The sequence below is a fragment of the Taeniopygia guttata genome, chromosome 29 (genome assembly GCF_048771995.1).
Source record: "Taeniopygia guttata chromosome 29, bTaeGut7.mat, whole genome shotgun sequence".
Classification (NCBI taxonomy): domain Eukaryota; kingdom Metazoa; phylum Chordata; class Aves; order Passeriformes; family Estrildidae; genus Taeniopygia; species Taeniopygia guttata.
Genome location: NC_133054.1, coordinates 4129836 through 4144834, shown reverse-complemented (window position 1 = coordinate 4144834; position 14999 = coordinate 4129836). Strand labels below are relative to the sequence as shown.

Genomic DNA, 14999 nt, shown 5'->3' with positions numbered 1-14999 from the left:
ACCATCCCCTCGGGCAGGGAGCGGGGAGGCCGGGGCTTTGTTAATAAAAACATTTATTTTGCATTTTTGTCGTTGTTTGTACAGAAGTGCCCGAGAGCTGCGAGGGGCCGGGTGGGGCCGGGGGGGGGTCCCAGCTCCGGCCCCCGGGGGCTTCAGGCGGGGGGGAAGGGAAGGGAAGGGAAGGGCCGGGGGGGGTCACACAAACACGGGGGCGCGGCCGGGGGGGGAGGAGTGTATCGAGTCCCTGCGGGGTCCGGACACGGGGCTGGACTGAGCCCATCTCGGGGGGCTGTGCCCCCCAGGAGCCCCCCCAGCCCAGCAGTGGGGAGCCGGGGGGGGGCTCCCAATGTGGGGAGCCTGGGGGGGCTCCCAGCGGAGCCTGGGGGGCTCCCAGTGTGCGCAGTGAGAGCTGCTGGGGTGGGCGGGGGGCACGGGAGCCCCCCACACCCAGCAGGGCAGGGGGATCTGGGCGTGGGGCTGGGGGGGGGAGGACCCCAGGGCTGCCCCTGCCCCTCCCCACGGCGGGGGGTGGGGGAGCGGCCCCGAGGGGGGGTCAGCGCCGGGGGCAGCCGTGTCCCCCGTCCCCGTCCCTTCTTCAGGCGGATTTGTAGCCCACGAGCTGCATCAGGCCCTTGGTGCTCATGGATTTGGGCCGCTCCAGGGGAAATCCCAGCGCCCGGCTCCAGATGAGCTGCGACAGGACGCCCAGCGCCCGCGACACCCCGAACAGCACCGTGTAGTAATTCATCTCCTTCATGCCGTAGTACTGCGGGCACGGGGTGCAGTGTGGGCACGGGGCGTGGGCACGGGGTGTGGGCACGGGGCACAGCGTGGGCACGGGGCACAGCGTGGGCACGGGGCACAGCGTGGGCACGGGGCACAGTGTGGGCATGGGGCACGGGGCGGCCGTGAGAGCCCCGGGCATGGGGAGAGGGAGGGGGAGAGGGAGGGATGGGGAGAGGGAGAGGGGAGAGGAATATCGGGAGAGGAATGGATGGGGAGAGGAACAGGCTGGGAGAGGGAGGGATGGGGGAAGGGATGGAGGGACACACAGGGAGGAGAAGAGGGAGAGGGGCACGAAGGGACACAGGGAGAGGGACACACAGGGAGGGAGAGGGACACACAGGGAGAGGGACACAGAGAGAAGGACGCAGTACAGGGAGAGGGACACACAGGAACACAGGGAGAGGGACACAAGGAGAGTGACACACAGGGAGAACAGGGAGAGGGACACAGGGAGAGGGACACAGGGAGAGGGAGAGGGACACACAGATGGGGAGAGAGACAGGGACAGGGGAGAACAGGGAGAGGGACACAGAGAGAGGGACAGTACAGGGAGAAGGACATGAAGGGACACAGGGAGAGGGACACAGTACAGTGAGAGGGACACACAGATAGGGAGAGGGACACACAGGGAGAGGGACAGGGACAGAGACAGGCAGGAGAACAGGGAGAGGGACACAGAGAGAAGGACACAGTACAGGGAGAGGGACACGAAGGGACACAGGGAGAGGGACACACAGACAGGGAGAGGGACAGGGACAGAGACAGGGAGAAGAACAGGGAGAGGGACACAGAGAGAGGGACGCAGTACAGGGAGAGGGACACACAGGAACACAGGGAGAGGGACATAAACAGGAGGAGAACAGGAGAGGGACACACAGGGCAAGGGCCAGACAGGGAGAGGGACACACGGACAGGAGGAAGGACGGAACAGGGAGAGGGATGTGAACAGGGAAAGGGACACAGAGACAGGGACCAGGACAACCGGGGAAACGGACGGACAGGACAGAGGGACAGAGGCTCGGAGCAGCCGGGGCTCACCTGCAGCAGGACCCCGCTGTGGGCGTCCACGTTGGGCCAGGGGTTCTTGGCCTTGCCCTGCTCCAGCAGCACGTTGGGCACGATCTTGTAGAGCTGCGCCACCAGCTTGAAGAGCGGGTCCTGGGGCAGGTGCTTGAGCGCGAACTCGCGCTGGCACGTGTAGCGCGGGTCCGTCTTGCGCAGCACCGCGTGCCCGTAGCCCGGCACCACCTGCGGGACGGGCCAGGGCTGCCGGGACCCACAGGGGTGCCGCGGACCCACAGGGCTGCCGGGACCCACAGGGCTGCTGCGGACCCACAGGGCTGCTGCGGACCCATAGCACAGCCCCCAGCACGGCCCCTGACCCACAGCGCGGCCCCAGACCCACAGGGCTGCCCCGGACCCACAGCACAACCCCCAGCACAGCCCCAGACCCACAGGGCTGCCCCGGACCCACAGGGCTGACCCGGACCCACAGCACAGCCCCAGACCCACAGGGCTGCCGGGACCCACAGGGCTGCTGCGGACCCACAGCAGAACCCACAGCATGGCCCCGGACCCACAGAGCGGCCACAGACCCACAGGGCTGCCGCGGACCCACAGGGCTGCCCTGGACCCACAGCACAGCCCCGGACCCACAGCACAACCCCCAGCACAGCCCCGGACCCCAAACACGGCCCCTGACCCCAAACACAGCCCCTGACCCACAGCGCTGCCCCTGGACCCCCAGCTCGGCCCCTGACCCCCAGCCCCTGACCCACAGCGTGGCCACTGACCCACAGCACAGCCCCTGACCCCCAGCACAGCCCCTGGACCCCCCAGCTCAGCCCCCGACCCCCAGCTCAGCCCCTGACCCACAGCACAGCCCCCAGCACAGCCCCTGACTCCAAACACGGCCCCTGACCCCAAACACGGCCCCTGGAGCCCCCAGCTCAGCCCCCGACCCCCCAGCTCAGCCCCCGACCCCCAGCCCGGCCCCCCAGCCCCACCCTGCCCGAGTTGAGCGTGTTCCAGATGAAATCCCGCAGCTTCTCGTCCGACACGTCCTTGCCCAGCTCCTTCTGCAGGTCCGTGAGCCAGAGCAGCACCTCCTGCGGGACCGCGGCGTGAGGCACGGACGGGGAGAGGGACACGGGGAGAGGGACACGGGGAGAGGGACACGGGGACAGGGACAGAGGGACATGGGGAGAGGGACACGGGGAGAGGGACACGGGGAGAGGGACAGAGGGACATGGGGATGGGGATGGAGGGACCCGGGGAGAGGGACAGGGACAGAGGGACATGGGGATGGGGATGGGGAGAGAGATCCATGGATGGGGAGAGGGACAGAGGGACATGGGGATGGAGAGAGAGACAGGAGGTGGGGACAGACAGGAAGAGGGACATAGACAGAAGGACACGGACAGAGTGACAGAGGGACACACAGGGAGAGGGGCACGGACAGAGTGACAGAGGGACAGACAGGGAGAGGGACACGGACAGAGGGACAGGAGAGGGGCGCACCGGGCAGGGAGCAGTGCCCACCTGGTTGGCGAGGCCGTGCAGGGGCCCGGCCAGCCCGTTCATGGCGGCGGCGAAGGCGAGGTAGGGGTCGGACAAGGCGCTGCCCACGAGGTGGCTCGTGTGGGCACTCACATTCCCTCCCTCGTGGTCACTGCCGGGGCCAGAGGGCCATCAGGACTCCCCCAGCCCCACCAAACACCTTTCACGGCATTTTGGGGGTGGGCAGCACGGTGTTGCCAGCCCGGTTCAGCCCTGCCTGCTCCCGGTGAGGGCCCAGGAGCAGCCCGGGCACGCCCGGGGCTGGGAGCGGAGCCAAACCCCCGCCTACCCCCGTGCCCACTGCTCCAGGGGCAGCTCCCAGCTCTGTACCTGTGGATGGTGAGGTAGAGCCGCATCAGCTCGATGAACTGGGGGTCGGTGTAGCCCAGCATGTTGGTGAAGTTGTGGGACCAGTCGAGGTTGGGGTCGATGGCCCCGATGCCGCTGCCCTCGCGGTACAGGTTGCGGTAGATCTTGGCGGCCACGCACGGCAGCTTGGCGATCAGGTCCATGGCGTCCTCGTACACAAACTGACACCAGCGGGGTGAGACCGTGTGGGGTGACCCCCCACACCCAAAATCCACCCCCACACCAGCGCCGGGGCTGCAGCTCCCCCGTACCTCCCAGTACTTGGCGCGGTGGATGCCCTCGGCGTAGGCGCGGGCGAACTTGCTCTCGCTGTTGAGGGCGGTGACGGCGGCGCTCAGCTGGGACATGGGGTGCAGGTTGGTGGGGAAGTTGTCCAGCATGGTCACCACGTGGGAGGGCAGAGCCGCGCGCTTGGCCCACTCCCGGGACAGCCAGGTCACCTACGGGGACACGGGGACACGCTGGGGCTGAGCTGCGGGGCCTGGGGCTGCCAGAGCCCCCCTCAGCCATTTGCCAGCCCCTCCTGGGTCTGGGGGCTGTTAAACCCTGCCCAAGGCTTTTTCCAGCCCCCTCCTGGATCCAGGGGCTGTTAAACCCTGCCCAAGGCTTTTTACAGCCCCTCCTGGGTCTGGGGGCTGCCAAACCCCTTCAGCTTTTTCTAGCCCCTTCCTGGGTCTGGGGGCTGCCAAACCCCCTCAGCTATTTGCCAGCCCCCTCCTGCCAGACCCCCTCAGCTTTTTCCAAGCCCCCTCCTGGGTCTGGGGGCTGCCAAACCCCTTCAGCTTTTTCCAGCCCCCCCCTGGGTCTGGGGGCTGCCAGACCCCTTCAGCTTTTTCCAGCCCCTCCTGGGTCTGGAGGCTGTTAAACCCCTTCAGCTTTTTCCAGCTCCCTCCTGGGTCTGGGGGCTGCCAAACCCCCTCAGCTATTTGCCAGCCCCCTCCTGCCAGACCCCCTCAGCTTTTTCCAGCCCCTTCCTGGGTCTGGGGGCTGCCAGACCCCTTCAGCTTTTTCCAGCCCCTTCCTGGGTCTGGGGGCTGCCAGACCCCCTCAGCTTTTTCCAGCCCCTCCTGGGTCTGGGGGCTGCCAGACCCCCCTGAGCCGTTTGCCAACCCCTCCTGGGGGTACCTGCTCCTGGGTTGGGATTTCTCCAGTCACCAGCAGCCAGAAGAGCCCCTCGGGCAGTGGCTCCTCTCCCCCCGCAGCTTTGGGCAGCTTCTTCTGGCACTCGGGGATGCTGTAGCCACGGAAGCGGATGCCCTGCGGGGCGGGAGCGTCAGCGGGGCGGGTGGGACGGGGTGGGACGGGGTGGGACGGGGTGGGACGGGGTGGGACGGGGTGGGACGGGGTGGGACAGGGTGGGACAGGGTGGGACAGGGTGGGACGGGGTGGGACAGGGCCCTACCTCGTCAGGATCCAGCACAGAGGTCTCGTAGATCAGCCCTTTCATGCCCCTCATGCCGCCGTACACCTGGAAGGGGCCGGGAGGTCGCGGTGAGGGGCGCTGGCAGGGCCCGGTGGCCCCGGTGGCCCCGGTGGCCCCGGTGTGGCCGCACACTCACCATGTCCACCGTGATCTGCCCGATGGCCGTGCTGCCGTGCTGCTGCCGGAAGCTCTTGATCTTCGCCTGCTCCTTGGGGATCATGGTGGCCAAGACGTCTTTGAGGTTCTGGGGACAAGGGACAGGGGGGTGAGACGGGGGCTGAGCACGGGACAGGAGAAGAGGGGCAGGGAAAAGGTGTGACAACGGAGAGGGGACTCCCCCTGGAGTGGGGTGACAGGAGATGTGGGGCAGAGAGGAGTGGGGACTCCCCCTGGAGTGGGGTGACGGGAAATGTGGGGCAGGAGAGGAGTGGGGACTCCCCCTGGAGTGGGGTGATGGGAAAGAGGGTGACAAAAGAGATGGGGACAGGAAAGGGGGACAGGAGAAGGGGCAATAGAACAGGGGCTCCCCTTGGCGAGAGGGGACAGGAAAGGGGGTGACAGGAGAGAGAGTGATGAGAGAGGGTCCCTCCCCTTGAAGAGGAGTGAGAGGAGAGGGGGTGACAGGAAAGAGGGGACAGGAAAGGGGGTGACAGGAAAGGGAACTCCCATTAGAGCAGAGTGACAGGATGGGGTGACAGGAGAGGAGCTCATGGCAGAGGGGGTGACAAGAGAAACAGAGACAGGAAAGAAGATGAAAAGTGAAGGGCCTCCCCTTGGAGAGGGGGTGACAGGAGAGGGTGACAGGAGAGGGTGACAGGAGAGGGTGACAGGAGAGGACCCCCTTACCGTGGCGGCGCTGGCGTGGCGAGCAGCAAAGAGGACACACGGTGCATTCTGTGGGACAAGGGACACAGAGACCCCCCTGTCACCGGGGCAGAGCCTCTTTTGGGGGGTGCAGCCACACGAGCTGAGCCCCCGGTTCCCAAGGACGCCGGAGCCACTTCACTCGCCCACGCGGGCGCGGATCAGGGCCGGGATCGGCGGGGCTGGGATCAGCGGGGCCGGGATCGGGCCGGGATCAGCGGGGCCGGGAGCGGCGGGGCCGGGAGCGGCGGGGCCGGGATCAACCGGGGCAGCCCCGCGCTGCCCTCGCAGCCAGACCCGGACCTGGCACGGGAAATGCGGCCGCGTTCTCCTTCCTGGAGCCGCGCCCGGCGGTTTTCCTGAGCCGGGGAATCCGAACTTTGTTCCTCGCCCACGCGTGGGAACCGGGAACCGCGGGGACTCCGGCCCGGCGGGGACACCCCGGGAACACAGCCCGGGCCTGGCACGGGAGACACCGCTTGGGCAAAGGGGGCTGGGGGACACCGGGGGACACCGGGGCACACACCGGGGCTGCCATCCACAGGGACACCGGAGCTGCGGCAGCGCCTGCGGCAGAACCAGAACATGACTCCGGTTTTTCCGCCGCTGCCGGGAGGAGCGGGGGGGCCGCGCTGCGGAGAACCCCCCGGTGTCCCCGGCGAGCCCCCGGCCCGGTCAGGGGTCCCGGTGTGGCGGGTGTGGCCGTGGCGGGTGTTGAGGCCGCGTTCCCCCGCAACAGGCGGCCCCGGGAACGGGAAACGGAACAATGGAGGCGGCAGCGAGCAGCCCAAGGTCAAGGCGGCCGCTGTCGCCCCGCCACCTCCACCGTGTCACCGCCGGTGTCACCCCCGTGTCGCCCCGTTCTGGGGGGTCCCCACGGCTCGTCCCGCTGTCACCGAGGTGCCACCGGCTCAAGGTCACACGTGTTGGCGGTGACACCGGGCACCGGCCGGGGGGGTGCGGGGCCACACCGGGACCCTCCGGGGGGCTCCGGTTGCGCTCGGGGGTGCGGGGTCAGGCCGAGGGGGGGAGGAGGAGGAGGAGGAGGAAGGTCGGGATCACGGCTCAAACCGGGGGGCGGCTCCGGTCCGCCCGTTTTGACGGGAGAGCAGGGCCAAGTGGGGCATGGCGATATCCCAAAATATCGCCCGGTCGATAAAGACACCGCAACGCCCGTTACGAAACGCCGGGGCCGCGGCCAAGCCAAACAGAACGGAGGGGTCGGGGCCGCTCCGGCCCGGTACCGGCGCTCGGCTAGCACGGGGGTCCTCTCGCTGTGACCCCGGTGTCCTCTACGGCACCGGGACGCTGGGGAAGGGCGGCGGCGGAGGGGACGGTCCCCGCCTCCACCCCCCTACTGCCGGTACCACCGGGCGCGGGGTCCCGGGGCCGGTGCGGGGCTCCCGGGGGGCGTCCCGGACAACGAGGAACCGGAACCGCCAGCGCGGCTGCCCCGGGGCGGGGACCCCCCCACGGGGCTGAGGCACCAGCGGAGCCCCCCGGGCACGGAGCCCCCCCGAGCCACTCCCGGTGCCCCCGGGTCCGGGAAGGCTGCGGCGGGAGCGCCGGGCGCCGGCTCCCGCCACGTGCTGCCGCTGCGGGACCCACCCCGGTCCCGATGCCGGTCGCGATGCCGGTCCCGGTCCCGGTCCCGGTCCCCCCGGTCCCATCCCCCCCCTCCGCCGCCGCGCGGCCCCTTTAAGGCAGCGCCCCCCGCGTCGCCCCTTTAAGAACCGGACCCCCCCCGCGCTCCCTTCCCCCCGCGGCGTCGCCCCTTTAAGGCGCGGCGAGGCCGGGCCGGGCGCGCTCACCTTGGGCCCGCGGAGGCGCGCGGCCGCCCGGCTGCCGGCGGCGAGGAGCGTCATGGCGGTACCGGGACGGGACAGGCCGGGGCTGAACGGGGCCGGGACCGGGAGCGGGGCCGGGACCGGGACCGGGAGCGGGGCCGGGGCGGGAGCGGGGCCGGAGCGGCGGCGGCCGGGGGTCCTCAACGTGAGGGCGGGGCGGAGCGCGGCGCTGGTTATTAGCATAACCCAGCCCCCTCTCGGGGCAGAGCCGTTTGCTATTGGCTAAGTGGCGCGCCGCGGGGCGGGGCCATGCTAATGAGTGGCGGGGGGCGCAAGCTATAGGTGGCCGCCGCATTCGCCTGATCAGGGCCAGGGGTGGGGTGAGGGGGTGCCCGCCCCTTCTCATGACGTCACCGGCCGCGGTGCCTGACGTCACGGCCCGGTGTCTCGGTGGGGTTCGGCTGCGGAGGCGAGGGGGCAGCCCCGTGACGTCATCAGGCGCTCAGCCGGGCGGTATGAGGTCACTAGAGCCTATGACGTCATCCTGTATGTGGCCACCGTGGCTTGAGGCGATAGGATGTGGCATGAGGGGCGGTGGTGACGTCAGAATCCCCACCGAGCCCAGGGCAGTGCGCTGCTGGCCCCGGTGACACGGGCGACACGGTGGGGTGACACCGTGGGGTGATACCATGGGGTGACACCATGGAGAGACACGGGGTGACACAACCAAGTGACATGGGGTGACATGATGGGGTGACACAATGGGGTGACAAGTTGGGGTGACATGGGCTGACACAGGATGACACCACCGAGTGACATGGGGTGACACAACGGAGCGACACGGAATGACACGACAGAGCGACATGGAGTGACACAACCCAGTGACACGCGGCGGTGGCTGCCACAAGAGGGGCAGAGCCCTCCTGCTGCTCCTGTCCCCTGGCCAGGTGACCACATGAGGTGACACAGGTCACGGCAGAGAGGCCAGAAGCCTCAGAGAGCCCTTTGAGCGTGGGGGGGTGGGGTGACACCCGGTGACAGCAGAGAGCCGGCACCCCCACGGAGGGTGACATGAGGTGACACGGGGTGACGTGGGGCCAGTCTGGGGGACTTGGGGTGACACAGGGTGACACAGAGCCACGGGCTGAGCGCCGTCCCTGCCCCACAGCCGAGCCACGAGGGGTGAACGCTGCCCTCGAGGGCACTGGGGACACGTGGGGACACGTGGGGACGTGTGGGGACACGTGGGGACACCGCTGTCCCCCACCCCACCTCACACACCAGACCACCGCTGCCCTCGGGTGGGCCCAGGGCCCCTTTATTGCCTGCAAAAGGGAGGGGGGGTCCCCAAACCCCCCACCCCGCGGGGGCTGAGCCCCGGTGCGTCCCCCGTGTCCCCCGGCACCGGGCAGGAATGTCCCTGAAATGTCCCGGCAGGAGCCGTCCCGGTGGTCCCGGACGGGGAATAAACAGGACGGGAGCTCCCCACGGGGCGAGGCAGCAGCTCCGGAGCCGTGGGGGTCCCAGCAGATCCGTCTGTCCCGGGGACATCCCGGTGGGACCCGGCACCGTCCCGGTGGTACCGGGCAATCCTGGGGGGTCCCGGGGCCATCCCAGTGGGTCCCAGGGCCATCCCGGTGGGTACCGGGGCTGTCCCGGTGGTACCGGGTGATCCTGGTGGGTCCCGGAGCCGTCCCGGGGGATCCCGGTGCTGTCCCGGAGCCGTCCCGGTGGGTCCCGGGGCCGTCCCGGTCCCTGCTCCGGAGCAGTCACAGCTCGTCGTGCGGGATGTGGAGCGCGTGGTCACACAGGTCTGCGGGGACAACGGGGAGGGGGGGGACAATTGGGGTGTGCTGGAGCCCCGTGGGACCCCCAGGACACGTCCCAGCCCCGTGGGACCCCCAGGATGTGTCTGAGCCCCGTGGGACCCTCAGGACACATCAGAGCCCCGTGGGACCCCCAGGATGTGTTGGAGCCCCGTGGGACCCCCAGGACACGTCCCAGCCCCGTGGGACCCCCAGGATGTGTTGGAGCCCCGTGGGACCCTCAGGACACATCAGAGCCCCGTGGGACCCCCAGGATGTGTTGGAGCCCTGTGGGACCCCCAGGACACGTCCCAGCCCCGTGGGACCCCCAGGATGTGTCTGAGCCCCGTGGGACCCTCAGGACACATCAGAGCCCCGTGGGACCCCCAGGATGTGTTGGAGCCCCGTGGGACCCCCAGGACACGTCCCAGCCCCGTGGGACCCCCAGGATGTGTTGGAGCCCCGTGGGACCCTCAGGACACATCAGAGCCCCGTGGGACCCCCAGGATGTGTTGGAGCCCTGTGGGACCCCCAGGACACGTCCCAGCCCCGTGGGACTCCCCCGCTGCCCTGTCCCCTCCCAGGACCGGTCCCTGCTGTGCCCTGAGCCAGCCCAGTGGCATTTCCCCGCCTCTGTCCTGTGGTTAGTGACAAAATGCGGCTGTTTGGACACAGCCACAGCCTGGCCCGTCCCTGCTCCGGCCCCCAGGCTGCAGGAGGAGCCCCGGGAGCAGCTGTGGAGACCCTCAGGATCCCCCTGGGGCACAGCACTGCCCCGATGGCTGTGCCAGGTACACAGGGACCTGCCCTGTCCGGGCCCCGTCCAGGACTGCAGGGCCCCAAAGGTCACAGTGTGCCCTGCCCTGGGTGTTTGTGAGCTGGAAATAGCCCCGGAGTGGGACAGGGCCATTGGATGCGCCAGGAGAGGCCACAGAGTCAGCACAGCAGCTGCCCTGGCTCGGCCCCAGCATCCCAAAACAGCCCCGGTGCCAGCACGGGCCAGGCTCTGCAATGGGGTGCTGGCATCTGGGGAAGAACTTGCAGCTCCTCCCTGCCCTGGGCTGGCAGAAAATCCCATCCCAGCACCGACAGAGCAGCCACGACCCCTGGAACAGCAGCAAAGACCTCCAGGAACAGCAGGAGAGACCTCCAGGAACAGCCCCTGCTCTGGGCTGGCAGAAAATCCCATCCCAGCACCACTGGAGCAGATACAGCTCCTGGAACAGCAGGAGAAACTCCCTGGAACTGCAGGAAAGATCCCCAGGGACTGACTCTGCTCTGGGCCAGCATCTCCTTCCATCCCAACATTGACAGAGCAGGAGAGACCCCTGAAGAGCAGGAGAAACCCCCTGGGACAGCAGCAAAGATCCCCAGGGACAACCCCTGCTCTGGGCCAGCATCTCCTCCCATCCCAGCACCAAGAGAGCAGCTCCAGCCTCTGGAACAGCAGAGATGCCAGACAGACCCTGCTCCGGGCTGGCATCTCCTGCCATCCCAGCACTGATGGAGCAGGAGAGACCCCCTGGGACAGACCCTGCTCTGGGCTGGCATCTCCTGCCATCCCAGCACTGATGGAGCAGGAGAGACCCCCTGGGACAGACCCTGCTCTGGGCTGGCAGCAAATCACATCCCAGCACCAGTGGAGCAGGACAGACCCCCAGAAGAGCAGGAGAAACCCCCTGGGACAGCAGCAAAGACCCTCAGAAACAGCCCCTGCTCTGGGCTGGCATCTCAGCTCAGCTCAGCCCAGCTCAGCTCAGCTCAGCCCAGCTCAGCTCAGCACCAACGGAGCAGCCACGGCCCCGGGAGCAGCAGCAGAGCCCCCCAGGCCCCCCATCTCACCCGTCCTCTTGCTGCAGAGCCGGTCCTTGACGTTCTCAGCCTCGTGCGACAGGAACTCGATCAGCTCGTCCTCGTACTCCTCAGCGATGCTCTCGCACTGCAACGGTGACACGGTGACACCGCCAGCCCACGGGAGCCCCCCGTGCCACCCACGCCCCACCGTGTCCCTTCACGCACCGCGAATTTCAGGCTGGAGGTGACGTCCCCGTCGAATTTGACCCCGGAAAGGTCCATCTTGGTGCCGTCGTGGGAGATGACGCGGACGTAGCTCTTGCGGTGCGTGGCCGGGTCCGTCTTCTCCCCGTACTCCTTCATCTTCTCGCACACGCGCTCCAGCAGCTCCGTCAGGTGCGCCTCGGAGCGAGCGTACGGCACCTGCAGCCGGGCAGGGCTCAGCGCGGGCCCCGGGAGCCGGGACACCGGGACACCGGGACACCGGGACAGGCCTCACCTCCACCACCGACTGGCTGCCGTCGGGGTTGATGCGGAACGAGCCCATCTGGATGGTTTTTCTGGGATCCACCTGGGCGATCTCCCACTCCAGCTCGTCCACCAGCGCCCGGCAGGCTGGGAGGGGACACGGTGACATGGGACACCTGGCACGGTGCTCCTATGGCTGCCCAGAGCCAGACTGGTGTGACTGGGGCACACTGGGATGGAGGGTGCGTGGGGAGGAGTCCCCATGGCCTGAGACCCTCAGCCTGTCCCTCTGGACATTGGGGGTCCAGCTGGTCCCAGTGGACATCCCCAAGCCCTGTGCCACCACCCTGAACTGTCCCTCTGTCCTGCCTTGCTGTCTCCTGTGCCCCTGTCCCCCTGTTCAGCCCTGTCTGCCCAATTCATCCTGCTCCCCTGTCCCCACTGTTCCCATTGTCCCTGTGCTCCCTTTTCCCCTTTTCCCACCTGTCCTGTCCTGTCCCCATTGTCCCTGTGCTCCCTTTTCCCCCTTTCCCACCTGTCCTGTCCCCACTGTTCCCATTGTCCCATCCTGTCCCCATTGTCCCTGTGCTCCCTTTTCCCCCTTTCCCACCTGTCCTGTCCCCATTGTCCCTGTGCTCCTTTTTCCCACCTGTCCTGTCCCCACTGTTCCCCCTTTCCCACCTGTCCTGTCCCCATTGTCCCTTTTCTCCTTTTCCCCCTTTCCCACCTGTCCTGTCCTGTCCCCACTGTTCCCATTATCCCTTTTTCCCCTTTCCCACCTGTCCTGTCCTGTCCCCATTGTCTCTGTGCTCCCTTTTCCCACCTGTCCTGTCCCCACTGTTCCCCATTGTCCCTGTGCTCCCTTTTCCCCTTTTCCCACCTGTCCTGTCCCCACTGTTCCCATTGTCCCTTTTTCCCCTTTCCCACCTGTCCTGTCCCCACTGTTCCCATTGTCCCTTTTTCCCCTTTCCCACCTGTCCTGTCCTGTCCCCATTGTCCCTGTGCTCCCTTTTCCCCTCTGTCCTGTCCCCCCCCTGTCCCATCCCGTCCCCCGTGCCCCCCACACCTCCGCAGTGCAGGTCCTGGCTCCGGCGCGCTCCGGCCGTGGGCACCACCGATGCCAAGGCCAGGGCCAGGCCGAGCAGGGCCGGGATCCAGCCCCGCATCCCCGGGGCTCCGCAGCTTCCCGGGATCCGGCCCGGCATCCCCGGGGCTCCGCAGGTTCCCGGGATCCGGCCCCGCATCCCCGGGGCTCCGCAGGTTCCCGGGATCCGGCCCCGCATCCCCGGGGCTCCGCAGGTACCCGGGATCCGGCCCCGCATCCTCCGGGCTCCGCTGTCACCTGCGGGACGGGGCAGCTCCAGCGCTGGTGGCCCCCCCGCCGTCCCCGCACCTCGTCCCGTCCCCGCCCGGCCCCTCCGGGACCCCCGTTCCCCACAGGGCCCGGCTCTCCCGGGGGTTTCACCCACGGCGTTCCCCTTCCCGGTCCGCTCCGAGTCCCGTCAGTGCCGCTAACGGGCACCGACACGGACCCCTCCCCTATAGGGCACAGCCCAAAGCCCCTATAGGGACCCCTCCCCTATAGGTCACAGCCCAGAGCCCCTATAGGGACCCCTCCCCTATAGGTCACAGCCCAGAGCCCCTATAGGGACCCCTCCCCTATCGGGCACAGCCCCTGCAGAGCCCCTATAGGGACCCCTCCCCTATAGGGCACAGCCCAAAGCCCCTATAGGGACCCCTCCCCTATAGGGCACAGCCCAGAGCCCCTATAGGGACCCCTCCCCTATCGGGCACAGCCCCTGCAGAGCCCCTATAGGGACCCCTCCCCTATAGGGCACAGCCCAAAGCCCCTATAGGGACCCCTCCCCTATAGGGCACAGCCCGGAGCCCCTATAGGGACCCCTCCCCTATAGGGCAGAGCCCAGAGCCCCTATAGGGACCCCTCCCCTATAGGGCACAGCCCGGAGCCCCTATAGGGACCCCTCCCCTATAGGTCACAGCCCAGAGCCCCTATAGGGACCCCTCCCCTATCGGGCACAGCCCCTGCAGAGCCCCACAGACATTCCTTCCCTTCAGGGCACAACCCAAAGCCCCTACAGGGACCCCTCCCCTATAGGGCACAGCCCAGAGCCCCTATAGTGACCCTTCTCCTATAGGGCAGCGCTCAGCCGCCCCCACAGAGCCCCCTCCCCTCCGGGAGGCCCCACAGCCCCCTGTGGAGCCCATCACCTCCCTCGGAGCCCCCTCATCCCGCTCCCGGCCGAGCCCCCCGCCCCGCGCCCCCCGTACCGGCCGCTCCCGTCCCGCTCCCACCGCCCCTCACACCGACCGGCGGCCCCGGGGCTGCCCGCGGCGCCGCCGCTCTCGGCGCGCCCCCCCGGCCCGCACCGCCGCGGGTCACGGCCGCTCGGAGCGGGCGGCGGACGAGCCGGGCGGAGTGGTGGAGCCGGGCGGACCGGTCGGACCGGCGGGAGCAGATCCTCGGGCCGCGGCGGGGCCGTCCCGCGAGCAGGCGGCGCCGAGGGCAGCCCGGGACGGGCGCCGAGGGCCCCGCCGTTGCCAGGGCCCGGCCGCGTGGCGCTCGGCCCCGAGTGGGCGGGGCCTGTGGTGGCTCCGCCCACCGGAGCGGGCTGGCCACGCCCCCTCCCCGGCTCAGCCGCCACCGGCACCGGGACCGGGACCGGGAGCGGGACGGTCCCGCCGATCCCCCGCTCTGAGACCCGGACCGAGCTCGGGCCGGCTCCATCCTGCTGTGCCCCTGGTCTGGTCCCGGTCCGTCCCGCCATGCCCACGTCTGAGCCCCGGACCGAGCCTGGGCCGGGTCCGTCCTGCCCTGCCCCGGTCTGAACACCGACCCGAACGTTGCTCCTTCCTGCCGCGCTCCCGGTGCCAGCCTCGTCTTGCCCGAGTCCATCCCGCCGTGCCCCCGGTGCTGGTCCCGTTCCGAGCCCGGTCCCTGCCGTGTCCCCGGTGCCAGCCCCGGACCGGTTCTGCTGCACCCCGTCCCTGCTCCCAGCCCCGGTCATTCCTGCCCTGTCCCCGGTGCCAGCCCCGCTTCTTGCTCTACTCGGTCCCGGACCTTCCCGTCCGGTCCCGGTCCCGGTCCCGGTCCGGCTCCTCCGTGCTGCGCTCCCGGCCCCATCC

At 68.9% G+C, this 14999-nt stretch overlaps 2 protein-coding genes across 5 annotated transcripts; both read right to left on the bottom strand.

The window, feature by feature from the left end:
* Nucleotides 1-36: 36 nt before the first annotated feature.
* CS (citrate synthase) lies at nucleotides 37-8011 on the bottom strand. The gene is made up of 11 exons (XM_072919715.1): nucleotides 7813-8011; nucleotides 5984-6031; nucleotides 5274-5381; nucleotides 5117-5182; nucleotides 4840-4971; nucleotides 3966-4154; nucleotides 3676-3875; nucleotides 3328-3457; nucleotides 2793-2894; nucleotides 1825-2034; nucleotides 37-766 (listed from the first exon to the last, which is right to left on the bottom strand). Exons 1-11 carry the CDS (start codon nucleotides 7864-7866, stop codon nucleotides 596-598), a joined length of 1410 nt encoding a protein of 469 aa, XP_072775816.1. The 5' UTR covers nucleotides 7867-8011; the 3' UTR covers nucleotides 37-595.
* A 1069-nt stretch (nucleotides 8012-9080) lies between these two features.
* Nucleotides 9081-14856, bottom strand: CNPY2 (canopy FGF signaling regulator 2). Of its 4 annotated transcripts, XM_072919716.1 has the most exons (7): nucleotides 14145-14856; nucleotides 12922-13197; nucleotides 11887-12002; nucleotides 11613-11810; nucleotides 11436-11532; nucleotides 9530-9601; nucleotides 9081-9476 (listed from the first exon to the last, which is right to left on the bottom strand). In XM_072919716.1, the coding sequence occupies exons 1-6, from the start codon at nucleotides 14767-14769 to the stop codon at nucleotides 9558-9560; spliced, it is 1356 nt and encodes a 451-aa protein (XP_072775817.1). In that variant the 5' UTR covers nucleotides 14770-14856; the 3' UTR covers nucleotides 9081-9476; nucleotides 9530-9557. The 4 variants fall into 4 exon arrangements, with proteins under 4 accessions (XP_072775817.1, XP_032600748.3, XP_032600746.3 ...); XM_032744857.3 differs by having other exon boundaries at nucleotides 9081-9601; nucleotides 14145-14841; XM_032744855.3 differs by having other exon boundaries at nucleotides 9081-9601; nucleotides 14244-14835.
* Nucleotides 14857-14999: the final 143 nt, after the last annotated feature.

Bases quoted from the DNA above. Each gene is read 5' to 3' on its own strand.
- CS (XM_072919715.1), bottom strand. From the start codon at position 7,866: ATGACGCTCCTCGCCGCCGGCAGCCGGGCGGCCGCGCGCCTCCGCGGG. The intron at 4,972-5,116 runs GTAGGGCCCTGT...CCCGCCCCGCAG, and splicing joins CTGTGCTGGATCCTGACGAG to GGCATCCGCTTCCGTGGCTA. The intron at 2,895-3,327 runs GTGGGCACTGCT...GCGGTCCCGCAG, and splicing joins TGCACGGCCTCGCCAACCAG to GAGGTGCTGCTCTGGCTCAC.
- CNPY2 (XM_072919716.1), bottom strand. From the start codon at position 14,769: ATGGACTCGGGCAAGACGAGGCTGGCACCGGGAGCGCGGCAGGAAGGA. The intron at 13,198-14,144 runs GTACGGGGGGCG...CCCGTCCCGCAG, and splicing joins GAGCGGGACGGGAGCGGCCG to GTGACAGCGGAGCCCGGAGG. The intron at 11,811-11,886 runs GTGAGGCCTGTC...GCCCGGCTGCAG, and splicing joins GCAGCCAGTCGGTGGTGGAG to GTGCCGTACGCTCGCTCCGA.